The sequence below is a fragment of the Octopus sinensis genome, linkage group LG1 (genome assembly GCF_006345805.1).
Source record: "Octopus sinensis linkage group LG1, ASM634580v1, whole genome shotgun sequence".
In the NCBI taxonomy this organism is placed as follows: Eukaryota; Metazoa; Mollusca; class Cephalopoda; order Octopoda; family Octopodidae; genus Octopus; species Octopus sinensis.
Genome location: NC_042997.1, coordinates 129,745,879 through 129,770,464, shown reverse-complemented (window position 1 = coordinate 129,770,464; position 24,586 = coordinate 129,745,879). Strand labels below are relative to the sequence as shown.

At 32.2% G+C, this 24,586-nt stretch overlaps 1 protein-coding gene across 2 annotated transcripts in view; it reads left to right on the top strand.

Annotated features, from left to right (window-relative positions):
• The window catches only part of LOC115216411 (guanine nucleotide-binding protein G(o) subunit alpha), a 133,042-nt gene that overhangs the window by 81,514 nt on the left and 26,942 nt on the right, over nt 1-24,586 (top strand). The window contains exons 4-5 of one of the 2 annotated variants that reach the window (XM_029785727.2): nt 8,677-8,688; nt 20,969-21,129. In XM_029785727.2, coding sequence (XP_029641587.1) covers nt 8,677-8,688; nt 20,969-21,129 — 173 coding nt within the window. The remainder of the gene's footprint in view (nt 1-8,676; nt 8,689-20,968; nt 21,130-24,586) is intronic. The other variant, XM_029785737.2, reaches the window with a different exon arrangement.

Genomic DNA, 24,586 nt, shown 5'->3' with positions numbered 1-24,586 from the left:
AAGCAATAAAATTGCCATGAAATTATTTCAGTGAATATCAATGCCCAGTTTGTGGCAAGATAAATCTACACTGAATGTGGGCTTGTTCATATAATGAACCTCTAACTCATAGCCTTAGTTGACTTTTCAACAAGTGAATCAATGAAGATCATTACCAAATGACAGTCTGAAAGAAAGATTAAAGTATTCGTCGTTCTCACTATAACAACCCAAGCATGAATGAGAACCAACTCAGCTTTCAGATCCATCTGTTTCATCTGTGGGTTATAACTTAAAGATAATTTTTAACAAGGCCAAATATATACTTAGTTATATATTTTTTTTATAAGTTTAAAGAAAAGATACAGTGTGAACATTAAGAAACTCCCATGTTTTGCTTCACAGAAATGTCAAAGCTCGTTTTCAATAGAAAGACTTCTAGCCGATTGGCAAAGACTCAGTCATCAATACACTTCTGCTTCAAACCCAGGAATGTGCTCTCCTCTTCCTGCCTACTTAATCACTACTACTACAATCTCTATTCCTGTGAACCAGGTAGCTGTAGACCTTCTCTATGCAGACCTAGCCAATACACTCATCTGACACATTCCCTCTCTTCCTTTCATCACTCTTCACCTAAGCTGCACACTAGCCTCTATAATTCATCCCAGAACTTAACTCTCCAGAGCCCATGTTTTTTCTACAGACATTGGCTGAACATAAACTGTATCAAGCTTGCCAATCCTGGAGTGTTGTACAGAGATCATGAACACTATCCGATCTTCATACTAAGCCATTAAAATGGTGTGAGAAATCATGTTTTTATTCTTCCCTTGCATTTACTGTGTGTGTGCACACGCACATGCATGTGTGTATGTGTGTATATATATATATATATATAAATAATTGCATAACACTATTTAAAATATATAAACATATTTGCAGCTGAACATAGTTTACTAAGCTTTGAAAAGGAATTGAAAGATTAAGAATTCAGGTGCAGGCATATCTGTGTGGTTAAGCAATTCACTTCACGCCTAGTTTTTCCCAGGTTCAGTCCCATCGCAAACCACTATGTGCAATCTTCTAGTATAACCTTGGGTCAACTAACTCCTTGTGAGGGAAGCTGGTAGACTTCATCATGTGTGTGTTTGCATGTGTCTGTATTTATATCTATCTTAAACAGCACTTGAAAAAAAAAATGATGTCTGTCTTTATGTCCCATAATTTAATGGTGCAATAAATAGAGGTTGCTAAAATAAGTACCACACTAATAGAAAATAAGAACTGGGGTAGATATGGTCAACTAAAACCCTATAAGGTGATGCCTAATGTTCACAGTCCAATTACTGAAAAAAGTGTAAAAGAGTAATTAAATACTTAATCTTTTATAAAATGAAAGTAACTTATGTTGTGCGAATTAAATTAGCTATTGAATTTTTCAAGCCTAGATTTCAAGTACACACAGTAAATGCAAGCATAGCAATGTGGTTGAGGGCACATACATGGCTGTTTGGATAAGAAGTTTGTTTCACAACAGTGTGATGCTAGATTTGAATCTCACTGCTTTGGGTCTACTCATAGCTTCTGAGTAAAATCTAGTAGATGGAAAATATGCAGAATCCTATCTGATGTATGCTTTTGGATATATCATCATCATCATCATTTAATGCCCATTGTCCATGCTGGCAAGGATTGGACAGTTTGACCAGGGCTGGAAGGCTGCACCAGACTCTGGTCTGATTTGGCATAGTTTCTGTGGCTGGATGCCCTTCCTAATGCCAACCATTTATATCAGTTATATTGGTGAGGGATGGCAGAATCAAATCAGTGTATCAAATATTGTTCCTTCCAGCTCACAGCTCAACTCTACCTTTCTCCCTTGCAACATCAGTAAAGTAAAAATCTAGCCAGAGTACTGTAGTTGAAATAATCTGTGTGGTGGGGGAGAATTCAAAATGAATCATTATTTACATCTTTTCTATTAAAATTACTTCAGCTTCTTGTTTTAAGATTTATTTGGGAACATTTCTATCCTTACCATTGTCACCCTAGATAAAAAATCATACCATTCTTGAGATATACTTTTCATCTCTAAGGATATTGCATAAATCCCTCTCCACATTTTCTGCTGTCTTTAATAAGTCACATAATTTTTAAAATATGTTACCACTCTCAGAGCAGCAGATTTATGAATTAATGCTCATATCAGAATTAGCAAAACTATCCAACCCATCCTACCATGAAGTGTACAGTAGATGTTCATGTACTATATTTATACACAGCATCATGTTCTTGTAATCTATATCTCATAGCCACTTTATCATCTGAACATAATAAACTAGTTCTCTTAATCAGTAAATTTTCATAATGTAAGATCTGAAACTAGTAAAAATTTACAAACGAGAGATCCTCTGCATGGGTCTCAACTTACTAGATAAGGAAAGTACATATTAAATAATGAAGTCTTCAATTGCCCCTAAACAAACAGAATGGTCACAACTGGAATACATTTGATCATAAGTCTGCTTGATTTAGGGCTGCCCTCGTGTTAAACAACAGCAAAGTCTTTTCTCTGTACCAAAAGCCAATTATATGAAATATGTGTAAGATTTGTACACACAGTTATTAGATGAAATTTAGTCACAAACCTCTCTAACTCATACCTGTGTATATAGAAAACAGAAAAATTGATGATGGTGGTGTAGATGCAAATGACTATCTTCACCTCTTTAAATAAACTGCCGCAAAAACTGGATTGCTACTCAAGCTGAAAGGTTAGACTTTCCTACTACTGTCTCCCTATTTGTGAACAAAGCCACTACAAATGTTAGGTCACAATCTATGAAGATATTACTTGAAAAATGAACATATATTATATTGCTAAAACTTACAGATGCAAGGTTTCTTTTGCCAGACCCAAGAATATTTCAGCCCCTTTCAACTTTAGTTTAACTCACATTAGGGAACCCTTCACATACTTGCACAGTACTGCTCTTAACCACAAACCTCCTAAATCAGCAACTTCTTGTTTTATAATGCCCTGCTTTTTTATTATTATGATTATTAATTTTTTGTCCATTGCTTGTATGTATAAAGGGTAAATGGCTCACAAATACCTTGCATTTAAAAAATTGCTAGAAAAATTTGAGGACCACAAAGACACTTCAGTGTCAGCCCTGTCCTAAACACAAAAGGAAATTATGGAGCTACTCATTTAGTTGGAACAGTGCTACTTATTACTCACCCAAACTACCTAGACCCACATTAGAGAACTACTTACAGACCAATGATCACACACAATACTACTTTATATATATATATATATATATAGGACAGTACTGATGTTATACAAGCAACTACTTAAGCCTACATGGAATAGTGCTGATATTGCATTCATTGGCTCATTAATGTATTGTTTTATCTCTTTACTCTTACTCTTTTGGTACTACAATGGCTCTGCTCATCTAAATTACCAATTTGTGTACCACTTCTACCCAGATTTGCTCAAAGCATCTGCCTCTCTTCTTGTCATTAGTTTTGTATATCACTCTTGAAATCCTGCATTATATATTTTTCCCAATCGTTTCTCCTTACAGCTTGCTTTATCTAGCAGCCATATCTCATTCAACAATTCCGCAATGTCTTTAAAATAGCTGCCATCTTTCATACTCGCAATAAATATTGATAAAATACTTAAGTTAATATGTTTAGTGCTTCTAAGTAGAGCCTAACAACAAACCACCTTAACCTTACTCAGCACTCACTAATACAGAAAGTTTTGAACTATACCTGTTCTATATAGATCTGTTACCTTTCTGTCATTGAACATGCAAAGAAACATATAAATATGTACAGAATTATAACTCTAAAACTGACATGTGAGCATATTGCCATTTAGCAGGAGAGCTTCACTTTTGAGGCAAACCATTTTTTTAATTAATACCTGTGATAAATCTGTTTTATCAGTGGCAAGATATCTCCTAGGACAGTTACAGCTATTTAAGTCATTGGCCATATGGTTAAGAAGTTTGCTTTAGCAATCATATAGTTTTGAATTTGAATTCACTGTGCAGCACCTTGAGTAAGCATTTTTTGCCATAGCCTCTGATCAAGCAAGGCCTTGTGAGTGAAATTTGGTAGATTAAACTGAATGAAAGCATGTCAGAGGTGGGTGAGTGTCAATGTATCAAAAAAACAAAATACCTTGTATCTTTTTCCATCTTTGTTTCATCTCTTTATGTCCCTTTTGTCTTTGCTGTTCTTCACGAGGTTATCAAAGTATTGATGTCAATATAATCAGTTCTATGGGGGCAGTGAGCTGGCAGAATTGTTAGCACATGGGATAAAATGCATAGCAGCATTTTTTTTTTTTTTTTGTTTACCAGGATAAACTTTGCCTTTCATCTTTACGGGGTCAATAAAATAAGTACCAGTTAAACGCTGGGGTTGATGTAACTGACTTATCCCCTCCCCAGAAATTGCTAGCCTTGTGCCAAAATTTGAAATCAATATAATTGGTTCTATCAAAACCTTATTATAAAGTGCCATGTAAAATATCACTCTTAGGTTTCAGTTGCTGAGAAAATGAAACTGAATTTCATATTTTGGAAAATGAATTACAAAAATATTTTCTATTGTATATTGATTAGCTTAGAGACAATTCTCGTTTGCTAAATTTACTATTCATATATGCGCCACCTAAATTCTATACAATTCATGTATATAAGTATGTGCCTGCTTCACAACTCTGAAGGGGTCAACAACACTTGCAGCAAATATAGTCTAGGACAAATTTTCCTGAATATATAAAATAGTTTTGCTTGAATTTTCTTTTCCCTATTATGATATTGTACTTTATCAATAGAATCAAATTATTGGACTTATATAAATAAAGTGGAAATTTATGAAGTTAAACTGTTTGACTACCCACTTTCATAGCTTTAAATTCAAATCTTACTACAGCCATTGCATTGTACTTATGAGCAAAGCACATAACTACTCCAGTTTGTTAGATTGATAGAAAACAGGTTCTATTCTTACTTCACAGATGAGAGAATAGTATTAGGAACATTATAATTATCATCATTGTTACATCCACTTTCCTATTCTGGCATGGATTGGACAAGTAGTCACAGTTCGCGTCAGTTCTTATTTGGAGTTAATGCTCTCAAAATGGACCTAGGACCAAGTCTCACTAGTACATTCGTTTTTTTGGCATGATTTCTAGTTGGATAGCTTTCCTATCACTAGCCATTTTACAGCATGCTCTTGGTGCATTTTATCATGGCACCAGCACCACAAAGATTGTCTTGTCCCTAACATGATTAAAAAATCCTCGCTACCCTGTTTTCGCTCTTCATCCAATGGCCGCAGAAAAGTTGACTAATCCTCAACATAACTAAAGAGTGCACCTTCGTCATTGCATTGTCTCCTTTTGTTTGCACATATCTGGGTGTGAAAGGGACATTTTCATTCACATCACCAGTACCAGCAGGAGCATCACCAGGGTTTCTGACTAAAAATAATTGCATTTGCAGAAAACCCATCTCACTCGTGCAAGTTTGAAAGGCTGGATGTAAAACAGTTAAAAAGGTAAACAAACAAAAAAAAAGAAATACAAACATCTGCTATCAAAAGGAAAACCGTGTGAATCTGTTCCTCAGCAACAGAGTTGTTAAAAATAGGTAGAGATTGAGGTTAATAACATCAAATCAAATTAAATCTTTATAAACCCATTTGCTGGATATCAAATTTGATTTGGTATAAATTAAAACATGGATTTTTTTTTTTAATATTGCCTGATATGCATTTTAAAATACTTCAAATATCATTGGGGCTTTTTTTATGTCTGTATAAAAAGTAACCTTTCGAGAAGGTTGTGTTTCACTCACACACATGTGTGGCTTCATATTACATTGCTTTCAAATTTCAATAAAATACTTGTGATCTTATATGGTGACAAAAATGTCCAAACTTTTCAATTACCTGCTTTAAATGACCTATGTATTAGGAATATCATCATCAGCATCATATGCTAATACTTATTAAAAAGCATATTTGACCCTCTAATTACAGTTCACAGTTCATGTGAATACTTGTTAATTTCTAAATAATTATTTCAGTTTTTAGTGTATTTGAGGTATTTAAAAAACATTTTAAAATAAACTGCTACATTATACTTCTTTCTCAGATATGTTTTACTTTTTAACTCTCGGTTATTCTGAACACCACCAGTGTGAATTATGCCAAATGCGGAAGCAGTTTGCTTTCGATAAGAATTATTACCAAATTTATAAACACTTAAGATACTAATATGTTGTAAAAGCTTTTTTTTTTTATGTTAACTATTAAATTTTTCTGTTGTTAGTTTTATTTTAGTCCAATTATTTAAAGAACTCTTTTAGGAAAATACAATTTCTGTTTAATATTTTATACAGAAAAAATTGAAACGGAATTTGAAAAAGTTGATCAACTTTATTATGGCAAATTTTGTCTTATCCTGCAACTTCGGATAACTAGGTTAGAGAATTATAATTCTTTTATATAACATTAAATAATGTGTGTGAATTAACATTACTAATCTGATATAAAATAGTTTCTGACATTTTTCTAGAAACATATCTCTGCATGTCATTTAAAAAAAAAAAAGTGATAGGAAAGGATCTAGTCTAATAGCAATGTGTCTACTTTTCTAACTTTACATTGCTCAAAATAATATATCTTTGGAAGAAGGAACTTAGAGACTTGAAGAATCACCATTCATACTGTTTACACTATATCCTGCTATATAAAAGGTGGAAGACATTTGTTCAGTTGAGCTAACTTTATCAAGGTTATATCCTTTCGCTTCTCTCCATATCACACATTTCTACCATCTGGCTACGAAACTTATCTCAGATGGTTACATATATTTCATCATTACTTTGATATATATATATATATATATATACATACAAGAAGATTAAAACAAAATTAATGCAAATAATTTCTGCATTTTATTCAGTTTTATTTATAAATAAATAAATTGTAGGGTTTGTCAAATACCATTGATTGGTGGAATTATAGGGAATTTCATGCAATTCAGTTCACTCTCCTTTATTTGAAACTGATCTGTGCCACTAATAAATCAACAAGAAAGCTCTTGCTGAGCTGTGTTTGCAGCGCAGTTTCAATTTAAAGCTATTTCATTTCATTTATGTTATTCTTTTACTGGTTTCAGTTATTGAGTTACAAACAAGGCTGGGGCAGCAACAAGTCGACCTTGTCAACCCCAGTACTTATTTCAGTTATATATTTCTATTAAGTGGCTAAGTTACCTTTTCAACATAGCACCAGCTTCGTCAGACACCTCAATACAGATTCATGCAAGCGCACATAAGTGTACACACAAGTACACACATATGACAGGTACAGTTTCTGACCACAAAGGTATTCACAGAGTATTGGTCACCTGCCTAAGATGCTGTGCAGTAGGATCAGACTTGGAACCACATGGTTGCAAAGCAAATTTCTTAATCACACAGCCATATCTGTTGCACCTATGTTAATGTTCTTAAGAAAGGTGTAAATGTTACAATTCTCCATTTCTAAAACCTCCCTTAAAATGTAAGATTTTTGTACCTAGTCACAAAAATAAAAGCTACTCTTTCTTTAAGGATATTTTCAGTGTTATTTCTAGCCATCAGGACTAATTCAAAATTAACTGTTCAATAAAAACACATCTTGTTGTTTTGTATGATTTCAGTGTTTGATTTTCATCTTTGTGGATTGATCTTACATTTTTGCCTACTAAATTACATGTTAGTTTGAATATTTTTGTTGTATTGAAACATATTTTAAGCTAATAACATTAAATGTTTTATTTATACCTATCTTTCTGGTGGCAATGTATTTTAACACTTTTACTATACAGATTTTAATTTTGAGTTCACATTGTTGGCATATTAATAGATCATCTGCCACTTGTGTACTTTCAAGCAGCTCTGATTGAGTGCAAACAACTAGATGTGATTCATAAATTCATTGTTCCAGATATGTCATATCTCTAGCTAATTGAAGACCATACTGCATTCTCCAGCATGCAGTAGTTTGTCAATTGGTAATATTTACAAACTAATTATGTTTGAGAGAATACAAAGTTTATATGATATTGTTTGATTATTGGAAATGATTGAGGCAGTAGAGCATCATACTATAATACTTCATATTTTTTAGTTGTTGTTCATAATGAGTTCAGACATCACTGGTTTTTACCTTTCACCTCATTAGCATCGATAAAAGAAAACCAGCAATATGCTGGAATCAATTCAATTGAATGTTAAAATTGGTGTTGTGTTTTGCAAGAAATCTACATAACGATACTTTGAAGAATACTCTTTCTCCACTGTTCTACCTATGTGTGTGTGTATAAATATAAAACTGGTTCTCTCAGTTTTCTCAATATATTCATTGACTATCTACTTCAATAAATTCCACTTTACCCATCACTAGGGCTATATTTATGGCTGAATCTTTTTAGAAACAATATTTTTACATTCTTATTACTACAATTTTGGCTTCACCGTTTTGATATCAATTTGATAACATTGTCTTAATGCTGCTGATTAATTACTCTTAGCATTTTAGCTTGAGTAACATTTATTGAAATTTCATGTTTATTCATATTCTCACAATTTTGTTTTCCTTTTCAAAAAGAGTCAACTGCAGGTGAGATAATACTTACTATCAAATTAGTCTTCTGTTCATTTTTTGCCTCCATTAAAACTATACATGTATTTCATTTCCCTCTTTTATGATCAACAACTCAGATTGCATGTCATATTTTATAATTGCAACAAAACATGCACCTACTCTTTTCTCTGTCTCTTTCTTATGTATACACACACAGCATAGATTTCAATTTTGTGGTATTTTTCCAAGCATGAAATTATTTTCACATTGATGCAATTCAGTTATCCCATCCTTTCTATAGTTTCTATCAATAATCTCTCAACATATATTTAATTATATTTATGTCATTCATCTATAAATTTACTTATTCATAAGTAATATTTTGAATTTTAAGGCAGATTATTGTTCAGAATTAATGTTTAATGCATTTGTAAAATGATGTAGCTAACATCTTGTATTCACATCTATTTGTTGGAGGTTTATGTGTTTGGTCAAGTAAAGTTTCCTTTAACTCTTGACAAAACTGGATTTTTATACACTGAAGTTGTAAATGTGATTGAAGAAATAAAATATTTGGTCTGCACCAGTATATCTGTTTATTTATGGTTGCTCTCATAGTTTTCTTTTTAGTAATTTCAAAAGAGTCTTTCAGCAAACACTACATGATTAAACCTATGTGTGCAATATAATTTTGAAATAAAGAAGGATTGCATTTTATTTTAAATAATTTTTTTTAAATATCTTAGCAACCTCCTGTTTCATTTTCTTTTTTTCTTTTTTCATTCTATGTGAAATCACTTTGATTTATCCTATCACAATAATTCTTAATTAGCCTTTTCCTTTAAAGCAAATTGTATTTTCGATTTTCACTTAATAAGCCTGTCAACATTTTAAACAATTTGGAGACATATTTCATCTTAACCTAGACATTCTGAAACTATTTATTGATCAGCACAACATTGATCTCACTGTCTGACTATGTGTGTACATGTGTGTGTTCACATGCTCTCTTTGTTCTATGTTCTATTTTAGTCTTGGATTTAGTGACTCAAAAGGATTAGATTGGTTCTTCCTGTTTACTTGCCCACTTCTCTCTCCCTCCCTCTCCCTCTCAGGATTGAAACTATAGTTCTGTCACCAAGTCTAAGAATAAATCCTGTCCTTTTATCTCACTACTGATCCAGGAACATAATTCCATTGTGCATTATTGAGAGACTAGGTCCTTTTAAAACATCTGCTTGTATTATCTCAGTACCCTGTTATCTCACTCTTAAAATAGTTTTTTGTTGCTTTAAGGAAGCATCTTGTTTGGATATTATAAATCATCCGTTGAACATTAAACCCCAAGTTTCTTTTAGCAATTTTCTAAAATCTGTTGATTTAGTAAATAAATTCTAGCCAGAAATGATACTGTCTTTTTATCTTGAACAAATGTAGCAATACTGATATTGACGATATTTTATATAGACAGATAGGTAAACCAGCAATACCTCACTTCATAGATACCTCCTAAATTTTGTAGTAGATATATTTTACTTATTTAGGAATATAACAAGCTGCCAATGAAACCATTTAAAGATGTAGATTTTTACATGACTGGTTAATAGCAAATTTAATAATCTATTACCCATTCATTGCTCTTTCTAATTGATTTCAACATATTATTTTCCCTTTCTCTATACTTATACAATATGTGCTTACTAGTTAGAAGATATTTATTTACTCTTGTATGCTTAAATTTGCTTCTTGTAAAAACTGAAAGTTTGTCAATCTATGCTAATTGCCTGTTTTCTATGTTAAATCCTAGTTTTATTTTGTTTTTTTCTTAGCTATAAACTATTTAGTATTTCTTTTATTAAATAAAACACTTCATATATCCTGCACATCTTTATTTTGGCACCAATTTTTAAAGGTTTTAAATTAGTTATGTGTTGTATTCAGGAGCTATGGAAACAGACTATGAAAATTGTAATGTGATCTGTTAAAATTTTTAATTTACATATATTAATTTGACTTTTCTACATTGAAAATAATTAAATCAGATTTAAGGGTTTCTATAAAGCTACAAACCATTCTGCTTCTAACAAGTTATTGGTAAATTTTAGATCTGGATTTTTTATTTAACCCCTATTTTATAGTTACACTGATTTTTTTGTTTATATATATATATATATATATATATATATATATATATATATATATATTTGTAGGGACACACTTTTTAGTCTTACAATATAATTTATATTTCATTTAATGTTTTGTGCTACATTTGAATTTAATATTTAATCAATGCTTTGATCTCAAGAAGGTGAGGTTATGTATTTCATTGATTTTATTTCTTTTAAAATGGTTAATAAGTTGCTTTAGATGTTCAAAAGCTCAGTTTTAACTTTGATGTTCCTAAGATTTTTGAACTGGTAAACAAAGATGCTCTTTAAGAGTGAACATTTGATAAAAATCTCCTTTTTTAATTTTGTAAGTGTTGTCTAATGTTTAATTGTTTGTAAATTATTTAATAAATAATATAAAAAGGCCACAACAGCATAGTTATAACCATTAAACCAAAATGTTAGCAGGCTAAATTGCTACAACATAGCTTGATGCTTCACATTGTCTATGTGTGCTTTCAGTTAATATAAGAAGTACATGATTAATCTAATTACAGATAGAAGAGTCAGTATCATAATTAAAGGTTTTGTGTACTGACTCTATAGCTGTATGTGTGTTTCTCTGCCAGCTTCAACTATGAGGATTTAGTTGTTTGATCAACTGAATTACCTTCCTGCTCAAAGAATTAGCATAAAAAGTGGCTGAGCATTCCACAGTCAGGAATGTACCCATAACATCATTCTGATGCAGAATCAGCTGATATATTGTGACAAAACAGTACATTTGAATTTCAATTGCAGGTACAATCCATTCAGTGGGTTTGTATACAATTTTCCATCAATCTGATTTCATCCTCAAGGTATAAGCAAACTTATGGCTATAGAAAATTAAATTTGTTCAAGATGCCATGTAGTGGGATTGAACCTGACATGAGACTTTATGGTTCAGCAAACTTGCATATTTGCATAAAATTGTAAATACATATATGGAAATTCTTGGATCAGAGACCAGGGAAACCAGAAACCAAAGAGGACTGTATGAGTTATATATAACTGTTGAGTAAACAGTTTTTTGTTTTTTTTACAGATTTAATGTTTTGGCAAAATATCCACTTTCACATAAATGAATCTGTCTCATATGTGTGTGTGTTTGTGCATGTGTGCACACATGTACAATATTTTATGTTGTATTTGTTATGGCAGAATTTCTATTTGTATCAATAACAGAAAAGGAATCTGTACTTCTGTTATCTGAAAGACTACTTGATGCGTTATGAATAAATAAAAGCCAATCACATTGCCCCAGTCTACATCTTTTAGTATAAATCTAGCTTAATATTATGACATTAGTTTTATATGGAAAAATTGCAGCTTATCTTTTAGTGTCTTATAATAATCACTGGAAGAATATACTTGTGAAAACATTATATTGCATCTGCTGCAATATTGAGTCACAAGCAGAACTGCTGTAGGTGGTGTGTAACTTCAGAGCACATATCTATAGCTGGTTGCAATGAGAAGGCTTAATAAACCACGAAAATGGATCTATTAAAAAAAATTTGGAGAGATTGACAAAATGGAAAGATAATTTCAATTCTTCATTTCCTTTAACATTAGTTTTGCTTCCATAAATCTCAACATTTTAACTTCACTTAGGGACATCAATAACTTCATATAGATGTATCAATAACTTAATTGCAGAAGTAATTTAAGTACAGCACTAGCTTGACATGGCTGCAGTACTAACTTGACCATAGATTCAGTATTAACTCGACATGGGTACATCAATAACTTGACTTAGGTACATCAATAACTTGACTTGGGTACATCAATAACTTGACGTGAGAAGATCAGTAACTTGACATTGCCACAGCATTAATTTGACATGGATGCAGCACTAACAACTTGATATAGATACAAGAACATAGGTACAATAGTAACTTGACACAGATACACCAACTCACAGTTGGAAATTACCAGGAATGCCAAGGACCAAAATGTGGAATTTTTTTTTTATAGTCCTTTTTATTAAGTTCTATTTCAGTGGTTATGTAATATTCTCCAAATTTCCCTGCAACAAATTTTCTGGATTCTCTTAAATAACCATCATTTGAAATTAAGTATTTCCAGGTTTTCATCTATTGTTGTCTCTAAGGGAAAGACTGATGCCCACACCTTTCAGACTCTCTCTCTCTCTCTCTCTCTCTATATATATATATATATATATATATTATATATATATATATATATATATATATATATATATATATATATATATATACACACACACACACACACACATATACATACATATTCTTTTAGTAACAATTCAGTGCAGAATTGGGAGATTGGAAGTTATAGTGGCCATCCTTAGTCCAGCTGATCACACAACCATACCTTCTTAGGCACCAACTACTACAGATTTTGTTCAACTCTGATGTTCAAACAGTTGAGACTGTGTGTGTGTCTATCAGAGTTGTTAGGATTCTGAGACAAATTGTTTGTGGTATTTAGTTATGGTTCATTATATTCTGAGTTCAGAACTTCCATGGAAATTTTGCCTTTCATCCTGCTGGGAAGATGGATCAATAAAACACAGTACCACCTGAGTACTGGGATTTATTTGATATTTGTTTAAAGAATCCTAGATGTTAATGAATTTATAATTGAAGATAAAAATCTGAAAAAATCTAATGCTAACTAAAAAGGAGAGTGGCGGCAGTGAAGATGTGGTCCATCTTTCAGTTATGTTTCTGGTTCATCCTTTAGTCATGTTTTCTTTTTTATTGTTGTGTGTGTGGGAAGTGGGGTGCGTGTTCTTTGGTACTGGTGTATTTTAGGTATTAAAACATTAATTAAACATTCTGTCATCAAAATTTTAGATGTCACAACTTTCCTATTAGCTCCTCATTTATAGACAGCAGACCTCAGAAATTTTTATTGTATTTTTTCTGTTGGTCCAGATAATGTATTAAAAGTTCAGTGCTATTGTTGATAAGAATGGTTTAGTCAACAGAAACTGTAAAGCCCTAGTCTAAATGTCTTACAGTATTCCATTTCATCTCAGTTCCATTTTCGAGCAGACTGAGTTTGAATTTTACAAGGGACAGCTTTTCTGTTCATTTTATTTTTCTACTGATAGCATATGTGCCAATGATGCTGGCTATTCTCAGCCCCTAAAACAATTTGCCATGTAATGAAGTTAAAATAAAAAAAACGATGTTATTTACACTTTTAATTGTATCTTGTCTTTCAAATGTATATCTCTATCTCTTCTTCCCTCCTTTCTTTTTTTAATACTTAGACTTTTAGCAGTTTATACATTTAAGATATAGTGTCTTCTATGAAAACTTTTTAGTTTAAATCTTTAGCGTTACAACTGACCATATCAGACCCAAATATTCTATCTGATTTATGTTCAAATTGTCCAGCTCCAGCTTCTCACTCCTACCCTATAATGTCTTTCTGAAAATAAATAATCAAATCATCAAAATCTCAAATATGTGAGATAATGCATGATTAATTCAAGATAATGTGACTAAATAAGCATTACAGTTGACAGAGTAATATGAATGCTAATGGATTAATGATCTAATTTTATAGTTAATGAATCCTTTCTCTTGTGAACTGCATGGTTTGAAATATAGATTAAGAACAACGTTATCTCTCCTGTGCTACAACTAAATGACTAAATGAGATAGAGTATAATTTGAAAAATCATTGTTAATTCTGTCTCATTAATTCTGTTTACTTTTATCACATTCTTAATTAGTCCTCAGCTGTTGTTCATATAAGCTGTTAACTTATACCAGTAGTAGGTTACCAGACCAGATATTTTATAGTATTTTGCTTTGTCTCCCTACATACTGAGTTAGAATTCTGCCAGGATCAACTTTTGTCTTTCATTTCTCCAGAGTTGATGAAATAAGAGGAATGTTATTCTAACAGAGAGCTATGTTGACAAAAAATGCTCTCGAGACACAATACTATAAAACGATCATCTAATGTGTATTTCTGATTTGTAATAAACTTAATCATAATCATTGTTCTGGATTCCTCAAAATGTAGACTGTACTTACATCCCTTTTGGAATTACTTTTTAAACATTGGTAATATTTCTTCTATATGTGTCGGAATCATCATCATCATCGTTTAACATCCGCTTTCCATGCTAGCATGGGTTGGACGATTTGACTGACGTCTGGCAAACCAGATGGCTGCACCAGACTCCGATCTGATCTGGCAGAGTTTCTACAGCTGGATGCCCTTCCTACTCCGAGATGAATAAACTAATGGAAAATAGAAGCACTTTTTATGTTATGTTTTTCTAAAAACATGTTTATGCAGTCTCTCCTGCTATTCAGTTATCCCACAATTCTTAGATAATTTTATTATCACAAGCCTGGTCCTTCAGCAGACCCCACTGGTAAAATTATAGTTTAAGTTCATTTTTGATTCTTTTGCCAGATTGTAAATTATATCTTTTATTTTAAGGGTTTTTAAAATTTTTTAAAATCATTTTGTGAAAACTCTCAGCTCTGTACAGAAGTGTTATAGAAAGCACACATCATTTATAAGTAACCCCTTTCAACAGTAATACATGCATTGTTATAATATTAGTTGTACAGCTTCTTAGGTAGAATATATTTCCTTGTAGATTCTCATTCCTCTACCTATACTAACATGGAAATAATGATTTGACATCAGTCAAAAATGTGATTATGTAAGTCAGGTTAATTTCAGTTTTTACTGGTTAATTGTTTCATTTGAATGTTTAACTCTATCCAAAACAATTTGCAAGTACTGCTACTGATGGGTTCAAAATAGTAACTCTAGCGTTCTTACAAAGCATCACCATTGTTTAGCATTGATCATTTCTATTTGTTATAGCCATTAAATCTATTGTATTACAACTTATAAGCAGGAACTAAAAAATTATATTGGAGGAAGTGGGTTGTAAGCAGATCTGATTTTTTCCTAGTATCTATTGAACATCACTTGGCCAATATGCTTAAACTCAGATGATTTAGCCTTACCTCATATATTGATTTCAGATTTCTTTTTTCTCATCAATTGTTGAATGGGTCTGCAAATTGGAAATTTTGTATGAATTTTTGTACTTGATATATTTTATATTTACTTACATGCATTTTCTTAGTGTCAAACATTTAACCATTTTTTATGAGAGTGACAAGTAATACATCTAGTTTCAACTTGAGCATTTTAAGTTACTAATCTTGAAGTTAAAATAATAAGAATATATAAGAATTTTAAAAGCTAATAATTAGGCGGATTATTTAGAGCTATACATGGTCTGATCAATAACTATCTGGACTGTTACCATAGCAACAAGGCTAAAGCACACAGAGTGAAACTACTTGGCACCAATTGACCTTGAACTCTGCAGTGCATGCATACTAAGTTTTAATGTTCTAGCTCACTTCCGCTGTTTACAGCAGTGTTTGGAAGGAAGATGTGTAGCATGTGATCATCGCATTGACCATGACAGAGAGTTGAGCAGAGAATCTGCATCAAATTTTGCCAAAAGCTTGGTGATACCTGCTCAGAGGCCTATGCAAAGTTTTCAAAAAGTTTTAATCATTCTCAACACAATCAAGGAGATCTTGTGCAACTGAAACTTGAATGTCTTTTTAGTCAGCTGAAAGCAGTTTTGGCACAAACTTGGCAGACATGCGTCTCATACCAAAATCTTCAGTGATAATGAAGTGAACTGAACCGTAACTAATCTGCACATCCTCTGATAACTCACAGATGGTGATTTGACAATTTCCCCCTCACAGCTGCACAAGCATCTGCAATGTTTTTCTCAGTTCTGCTGGTTGCAGGTCTCCCAGAACATTCGTCAAAATCAACATTTTTTCAGCCATCTTAGAAAAGTCTGAACCACTCATACACTTGTATGCAGCTCATACACTCCTCTCCATACACTTTCTGCAACTTTGCATAGGCCTCTGAGCAGGTATTGCTGTGACAACTTTCTCTGTCATGGTCAATGCAGTGATCGCATGCTACATACCTTCCTTCCAAGCATTGCTGTAAACAGCAGAAGTGAGCTAGAATGTTAAAACTTAGTGTACATGTACAGCAGAGTTCAAGGTCAATCTTTGCCAAGTGGCTTCACTCTGCATGCTTTAGCTTCATTACTATGGCAACAGTCCAGATACTTATTGATCAAACCTCATATGAGAAAACTAACTAATTAGACATGGTGTTATAAAAACCAAGATTGTAGTCTGTTTTCAAGTTAGTCCAAATCACTATTTCTTCACTAAGCACCATTAAAGGGGTTTTACATAGAAATATTTATATATCACAGTCCATGACTATTGAAAAAATTTGAAGTAAATAATATTATTGTTGTTGTTATTTGTAAACCTTTTACTTCTTTGACAGCTTTATCTCCTTTCTGAATCATTTGAAACTATTTTCATTGCAGTTTTATTCATTTTAGAAATAACTTTCTTATTCCCTGACTTCTCCACTCTGACCCTTCTTGAAGACTTTCGTTAATCATCTTCATATTCTTCCAACCACTGCAATGAGTATCATGCAAATAAGATTTAATAATAGTTAAATTAAAATGTTCCTCATCTTAAGGGAAAATTGATTTCCTTCACCATCTTTTCAATTTTTATAACAGAGCATCGGCTCTACATATCTTCAGTTCTATCAGACCTTTCCTATAATCAGAACTGCGTTAAAAACTTTGAATTGTGTTGCTTAGCTCTGAGCAATAAATATTCTATCTGTGTTCCACATGCTACATAACTTGGGTACTAATTATCTGACGACTGCCAACTAGAATGACTGACCACCTTAGCAAAAAATGTTTCACCTCTATCTTCTCAAAGACAGTAACCAGATAACTGCTACACTACTCCAAAGTTTGTCTCTCTACATCTTTCATGCAACAAATGTTTATAATCCCCAAACTGCCAAGTAGTTCACTCACAACTGTACTGTTGCTATACTTTAAAAAATATCAATATAACTCCCACAGAAAGTCACCCTCCTACCACACATACGAGATCACCTTAAGATAATCAAAGAAAACCTTTGTGTATCACCCAGCCTCATTCCAAAATTGTAATCTTCTGGCTTAGCACAAAAGAGGACCCTGTACATAATTGTCCTATTATTTATATCCATTGTTTCTGCTGCCCATTAACAATCAAAGGCCACTTTGCATGCACATATATGTCTCATTCACAGCTCCTCTAGAGCCACCGTAAATAGAGCATTTATGTGATGGTTTGACCTGCAAGAAATACCAGCAAAAATCTCAAATCACATCCTACTGTCCGAAAAAGATCTTTCTTTCAATCTCCTCAAATAGTGTGCTCCTATGCTCTTATTCTTACCAAGCTAATCAATTTTTCCCTTTCAGTAGGGTCTAACTTAAACTTGTGGAACCTTTACAGTTTGTGTAGACCTTGTCTGAGATTTAGATTTAGGTCTATTGGAGATCTTATTTCTTTAGTCATACTTCAAACATCACAATGTACACATATACGATATTGCAAAAACCCAGTCCCAGTTGTGTAACTTTCTTCTGAGACACCATGAGCTACATCCAAAATAAAACCATGTTTTTGCCTTTTCTGCTACTACTCTAATAGCTTTGGCTCAACAGAAGTAACATGCTACATACCATATATACTTAAACCTACTTGGTGAACCTGCCTCTCTTCCTTTGATGATCTCTAATAGGTCATCTCTGCGCAAAACACTTCCCAATCCTTCTTGCACCCATCTGGAACACCCTCCCTTTCCATATTTTTCCCACCTCAACCAACTAAAACAGTTCTAGTTAAGCATCAACCACACCAGTTTTAGAGAGGTTGCAAAAACCAAAGCAGCTCTCCTTTCTCTCAGTAAATAATAAATATACTGTAGACCACCTAGAGAGCTTCTGCATGGTCACTTGAGCTCTTTAAAAAAGCAGTCAAATTTCTCTCAAATAACACCTTGCTTTTTTTTTAAATAAGGACAGATTAAATATGGTGATCGTGGATAGAATACTATTGATTGATTATAGGTCTATTCATTGAAAGTTGATTAGTGGCTAAACAACAACAATAATAAAAATACTTTAAGATAAACTGAATTAACTATAATAATAATGTTGCAAATGAAATAACAATACAATATACTTTCCAACTACTCTGCTGGCTGATGCTAACTTTTTGGGGCCTGGTTCAGTATTTAAATGTAGACATCTATGTATATAAGCTTGAACAGAACACCTAATTTTTTCTCTGTTTACTTGACTGACCATTAGTTACCTGCTTATCTCAGTTTGTTTTACTAAGAATAAAATGAAAACAGTACTTTAGTGTCACATTTTTGAAAGTCAAGGAACACAGAACTTTAATTCAGCTATTTAGGGGCAAATTATGCTACATGAATGTGTAACTGAAAGTTTTTGAACATGGGATGTAACATTCTATATTATCAAATATTATGTTCTTAAATTCTAACATAATGCAGTTGTTATTTTCTTAGGTGTCTTTCAAAATACAGTTTAGTACCATGTTTTTAGGTAAAAATTTCTACTGAAGAAACATTTTCAATCTTCGAATACTTCCATTTTGTTATTATTCATGCATAGCTGTTCACCATTACTAGATATCTTTTCTTTGTCAACAGCTATCAGTTTGCTGCTCATCAACTGAATAAATATAATGACAAGACTATTATCCAGTTAAATACTCATTTATAAGCAGTCATACTTATTTAACTTCTCTTTAGTTTGATAGTAATGTCTTTCTTTTTATTATGTTCTTTCTGAATTGAATCTTTCCCTTTAGATAATATCAGATTTTCAAACAGTGGGAGCCCAGCTGCTTATTCACTCACTCTGTGTAGGAGAGGGAACTTGTCTATTCCTTCACTAAATACCCTGATATTCAAGAGAAAATGGAGACAAAGCTATGTAAATGCAACTAGAAACAACCAATAATGTTGTTAATTATAAATTCATCATAAAACACCTCTAGCCTCGTTGTCATATTGCTGTAGGATTTCTAGTTAAAGATTAAACTGACAAGGAAGACAAGAGCGTGCTACTTGTGTAATGATGTTGGCCAGATAGAATATCTCATTTTAATATAGCTCATCTGTAATATAAAATGGATCAGATGTTTTAATATATGAAAGAACATTCCAAGATTCATGAAAGTTATTTTGAACATCATTATTACATTATGTTCATACAACTTACACTGTCTGATATGTCTGTGTCTATTTGTGTGTGATTCTTTTAAGATATGCATTGAAAATTCTCAAAAGTTCCTTCACAAAAGACAAGCAAAATGCTTCAGCAAAAACCTATACTATTGTATCAATGGTTTTTATATCACTTCTAGCATCTAGTAAAGCATTGTTCCTTGTCTTTATGTTTTGTTTTTCCTTCTATTATTTTAGTGGAATTTTGGTAAGACTTAGAAATGTTTTGAATAAATGAAAATATCTCTCTTCAGATTTAGTAATCTCTAAACACTGTACCACCATGAGTGTAAATATGACTGAAAATATCACCTAATTAGTTGAATCAATAAATATATTAATTTGTTTAACCACTCTATTGCTGTAATATTTCAAAATCTCACTTTTCTCCTCATTATACATAAATATTTTAGTATTTATTACCATTTTTCATTTGTTGATCAGAAATTAGCTGTTTTGTTTCAGTAATTTAAACTTATAATTGTAAATATCCACTGTATATTAAAACGTTTCTGCCACATTGAAAGCTAAGATTATGTCCTATTTCACTTTTACTATTTCTATATATCCTTAGATTTTCTTTCAAAATATAATATTTATTTTTCATTTGAATTGTTTAAATTTTAAAATATTTTCATATATTAGACAGCAATTGCAAATTAAGATTTCTTTCAAAATTTGAAGTTGCTAAGTTCTTAATTTTTTGTTTTCTTACTTTTTTTCAGACAACAGTTGTAAATTGTTTGAGCTGCTATTAAAATGTCTTTTGATCTCAGACAAAATAACAGCACTTTGAAATAAAAACTTCCTTTGTCTTTGAAATTAGATTGCTCCATTTTCAATGTTTCACTTCAAAGAATTTTATTAACAACCTAAATTTTTGTCTATTTTTCCTTTGTTTTTTTTTTCCTCCTTTAATCTTGATTTTTGTTTAAAATTATATTTTCTTTCTATTTTAGTGTGATGCCAAAATGGTTTTAGATGTCATAGGTAGAATGGAAGATACTGAACCATTTTCAGATGAACTATTACAAGCTATGAAACGACTGTGGGCAGACACAGGAGTTCAAGAGTGTTTCGGAAGATCAAATGAATATCAATTAAATGATTCTGCTAAATAGTAAGTGCTTAACTAATCAAATCTCCAATGTCCAACAGAAAATTATTGTCATGATGATAATGCTTTCAGTTTCATCATATTATGGATTGAATTTTATTTCTGTTGTGAAAAGCTTGTTACTGTAGCTAATTTTGCAATTCAAATATTTTGTCAATATTGTTTCTTTCGGGTTTTTTTTTAAACTTGTGTTTACATGTGTTCATGTCTTGCTTGGTTACTGTAACTGTTTAACCCTTTCGTTACCATATTTATTTTGAGATGCTCTGTGTTTCTTTTAATTACTTTTAAATATAACAAAGAATTTAGTAAGGTAACTTAGTTATTGTTAAATAGTGTTAGAAACATAAATTGTGACTAAAGTTTGGTGGAAGAATTTAATTCAAAACTTATGTAAACAAAACATTTGTACTACAGAGCCAGAGGTGGTGTCAGCCGGGTTAGTACCAAAAGGGTTACAGAGCCATCAAAATTAATATCATCTCAATGTTGTTGACTATTCTAAATGAATTTTATCTTCCTGTTACCCAAACAACACATGGCAGGTATGGAGTGATCCAAGCCACTAACATATTTGCTAACTTATTAACATATTCTGTTGACATTCTACAGACATGAACTATTTCAACGTATTGCTTACTACATATTAGTTTGACTTAAGTCAAATGAAGTAGTAATATTAATCAGCCAGTAAATAGTTTTTCAGCCTGACAAGGCAGGGCATACTCTGTTTTGTCATATGCCTTTATCATAAGATTTCTCCTTTTGCATTAATTACTTTTATAAAAATATCACTATTTCTACTCACTAGAATGACATTTCTTATATCACTTCACTCCTAATAAGATATTGTCTATTTTGCAGTACTAATTATACATAGGTTACTGTATTTATCACCATATTAACTACACATAGTTTGTTGTCTAAATCACAGTAGTAACTATATATAGGCTGTATATATCATAGTACTAGCTGAATATATCAGTTACTGTCTTTATCATTATGCTACCTCTACATATTTAGTAATATGTTGTGTAGTTATGGTGCAGCAATTAAAATTATATTTATAAACTAACGTCACATTTCCCTCAGAATGTACAACATTACGATCAGTGTATGCAATTGTTATGAAAGACGAAAGTTGAAGCAGAGTTAGTGAATACTGGTATATATACAGTAATATGTATTGTCCACTAATGAGACTCTTCATGGAATGGATGACATCCAAAAGAGAAAATCATACATTAGACATTCCAAAAATAATGCATGGATCTCTTCCAATGAAAATGGTGTGCTTTTGACTTGGTAATCACCTTGAAAATGGTTATGCGATATCTGGTAAGCACAAGCAATGATACAGTCTGTACTTATAATATAGTCATAATATCAATCCCGTGTACTAGAAACAATCTAGTCTAGACTGTAGTGTGCAGACAACTTACTCATCTGTAATTTGACTGTTTGTAAAGCTTGTCAGTACAGAAGGATGAAAAAAAATCAGTCTAAACTTTCTATTAAAATATCATAATTAGATTATTCATGAAATAATCTAAGGAATTGCTTGATCAGTCAGTCTGTTCTTGGTGTAGAGTCAAGTGTTTTATCACAGTTGTAATACAGAATTTGCTGGTTTAAACAATAATAAAGGAACTGAATTTACGAACACATAATTTTTTGTTTGCAACAGTTTAAATGTAAGTTTTGGCTTTGTAACAGATTAATTACGCATCAGTTGTCTATATCAATTCTAACTATGTATATGTTATTATCTTTGCGTATAACAGTACTAACTATACTTATATTACTGTCTATAACATGTAGGTTGTTATATACAACCCAGCACTTAACTATAGATAAGTTACTATCCATATGAGTTTTAACAGTACTTAAGTTAGTCTATGTGTGTGTGTGTGTATATATATATATATATATATATTATATATATATATATATATATATATATACACACACACACACACATATATACATATATATAAGTGGCGATTCAGGCTGTTCGGGCTTAGCCCAAGTATAAATTTAGTAAAGTGAATGTGTGTTTGCGAGCTGATTTAATTTCTAACAACACTGACTTAAAGTATGCAATTGCAGCCAATAACTCAGGCTCCTTTTATTGAGTCTGGTTGCAATTCATTTATTTTCATTCAGCATCTGGCAGTGTCTTAGAAGTGCCCTGTGTCAAAAAATATTATTCGTAGCAGACGTTCTCTCGACATCTTTTACAGATGTTACAGCCCGAGTTGTTATGTATAATTGCAAAAATTAAAAGTAATTTAAATTCAATGTTTTCTTGAAACAATAAATTTCTATAGAGATTAGGATTTAAATTCCAATCTATGAATATTGTTAAAGGAGTAAAAATTTACCCAGCAACTCAGACTAATACAAAACGAGCCTAGTAGGTGTAAAAAAACTAACTGGCATCTCTTGTCAAGAGTATAGGTGACAGTCAGATCGCTGTTTGTTGTGCACTCCGCTGTTATTTGATTGCTGTTATTCTGTACGTCTGTGTGTAAAGATCAGTTGTGTTTTGCAGGGTTGTTTTATTTTAACCTTTAACTTAGAAATGGAGAAAGACATAGTGCTAGATATAAAAAATAAGCCATGTGGAGCTAGAAATAAAGCAGAAAAACATGAACTTCTTCAAACAGGCATGTGTCTTAATCGAAATTTATGATGAGCCTGAGTGATGCTAATGACCTGGTGTCACCTCCGATATATATATATATATATATATATTATATATATATATATATATCATCATCATCATCATCGTTTAACGTCCACTTTCCATGCTAGCATGGGTTGGACGGTTTGACTGAGGTCTGGGAAGCCAGGAGGCTGCACCAGACCCAGTCTGATCTGGCAGTGTTTCTATAGCTGGATGCCCTTCCTAACGCCAACCACTCCGTGAGTGTAGTGGGTGCTTTTTACATGCCACCGGTACAGTGCCAGGCAAGGCTAGCAACAGCCACGATTGGTTGGTGCTTTTTATGTGCCAGGCAAGGCTGGCAACAGCCACGATCGGTTGGTGCTTTTTACATGCCACCGGCACGGAGGCCAGTCGGGGCAGCGCTGGCAACGGACATGTTCGGATGGTTCTTTAACGTGCCACCGGCACTGGTATCACAATATATATATACATATGTATGTAAATGATACCGTACATATTGTAGTACTAACTATACATATCAGTAACCGATATAGTACAGTACAAACTATACATTATTGTTACAACTATACAAAAAAAAAACATAATGTCTTGATTGTAATTGTAATGTAAATTGGTATTTTAATATTATTGCATGTTTTGAGTTCTTGCATGTAATTTGGTGTTTTTAAGTAGGATACTTAATTGATGTAATAGCTTGGCTATTTACTTTGGTAAAACTTCCAAATGTAATGGATTACATATAACTATAATTGTATTTTGATAAGCTCT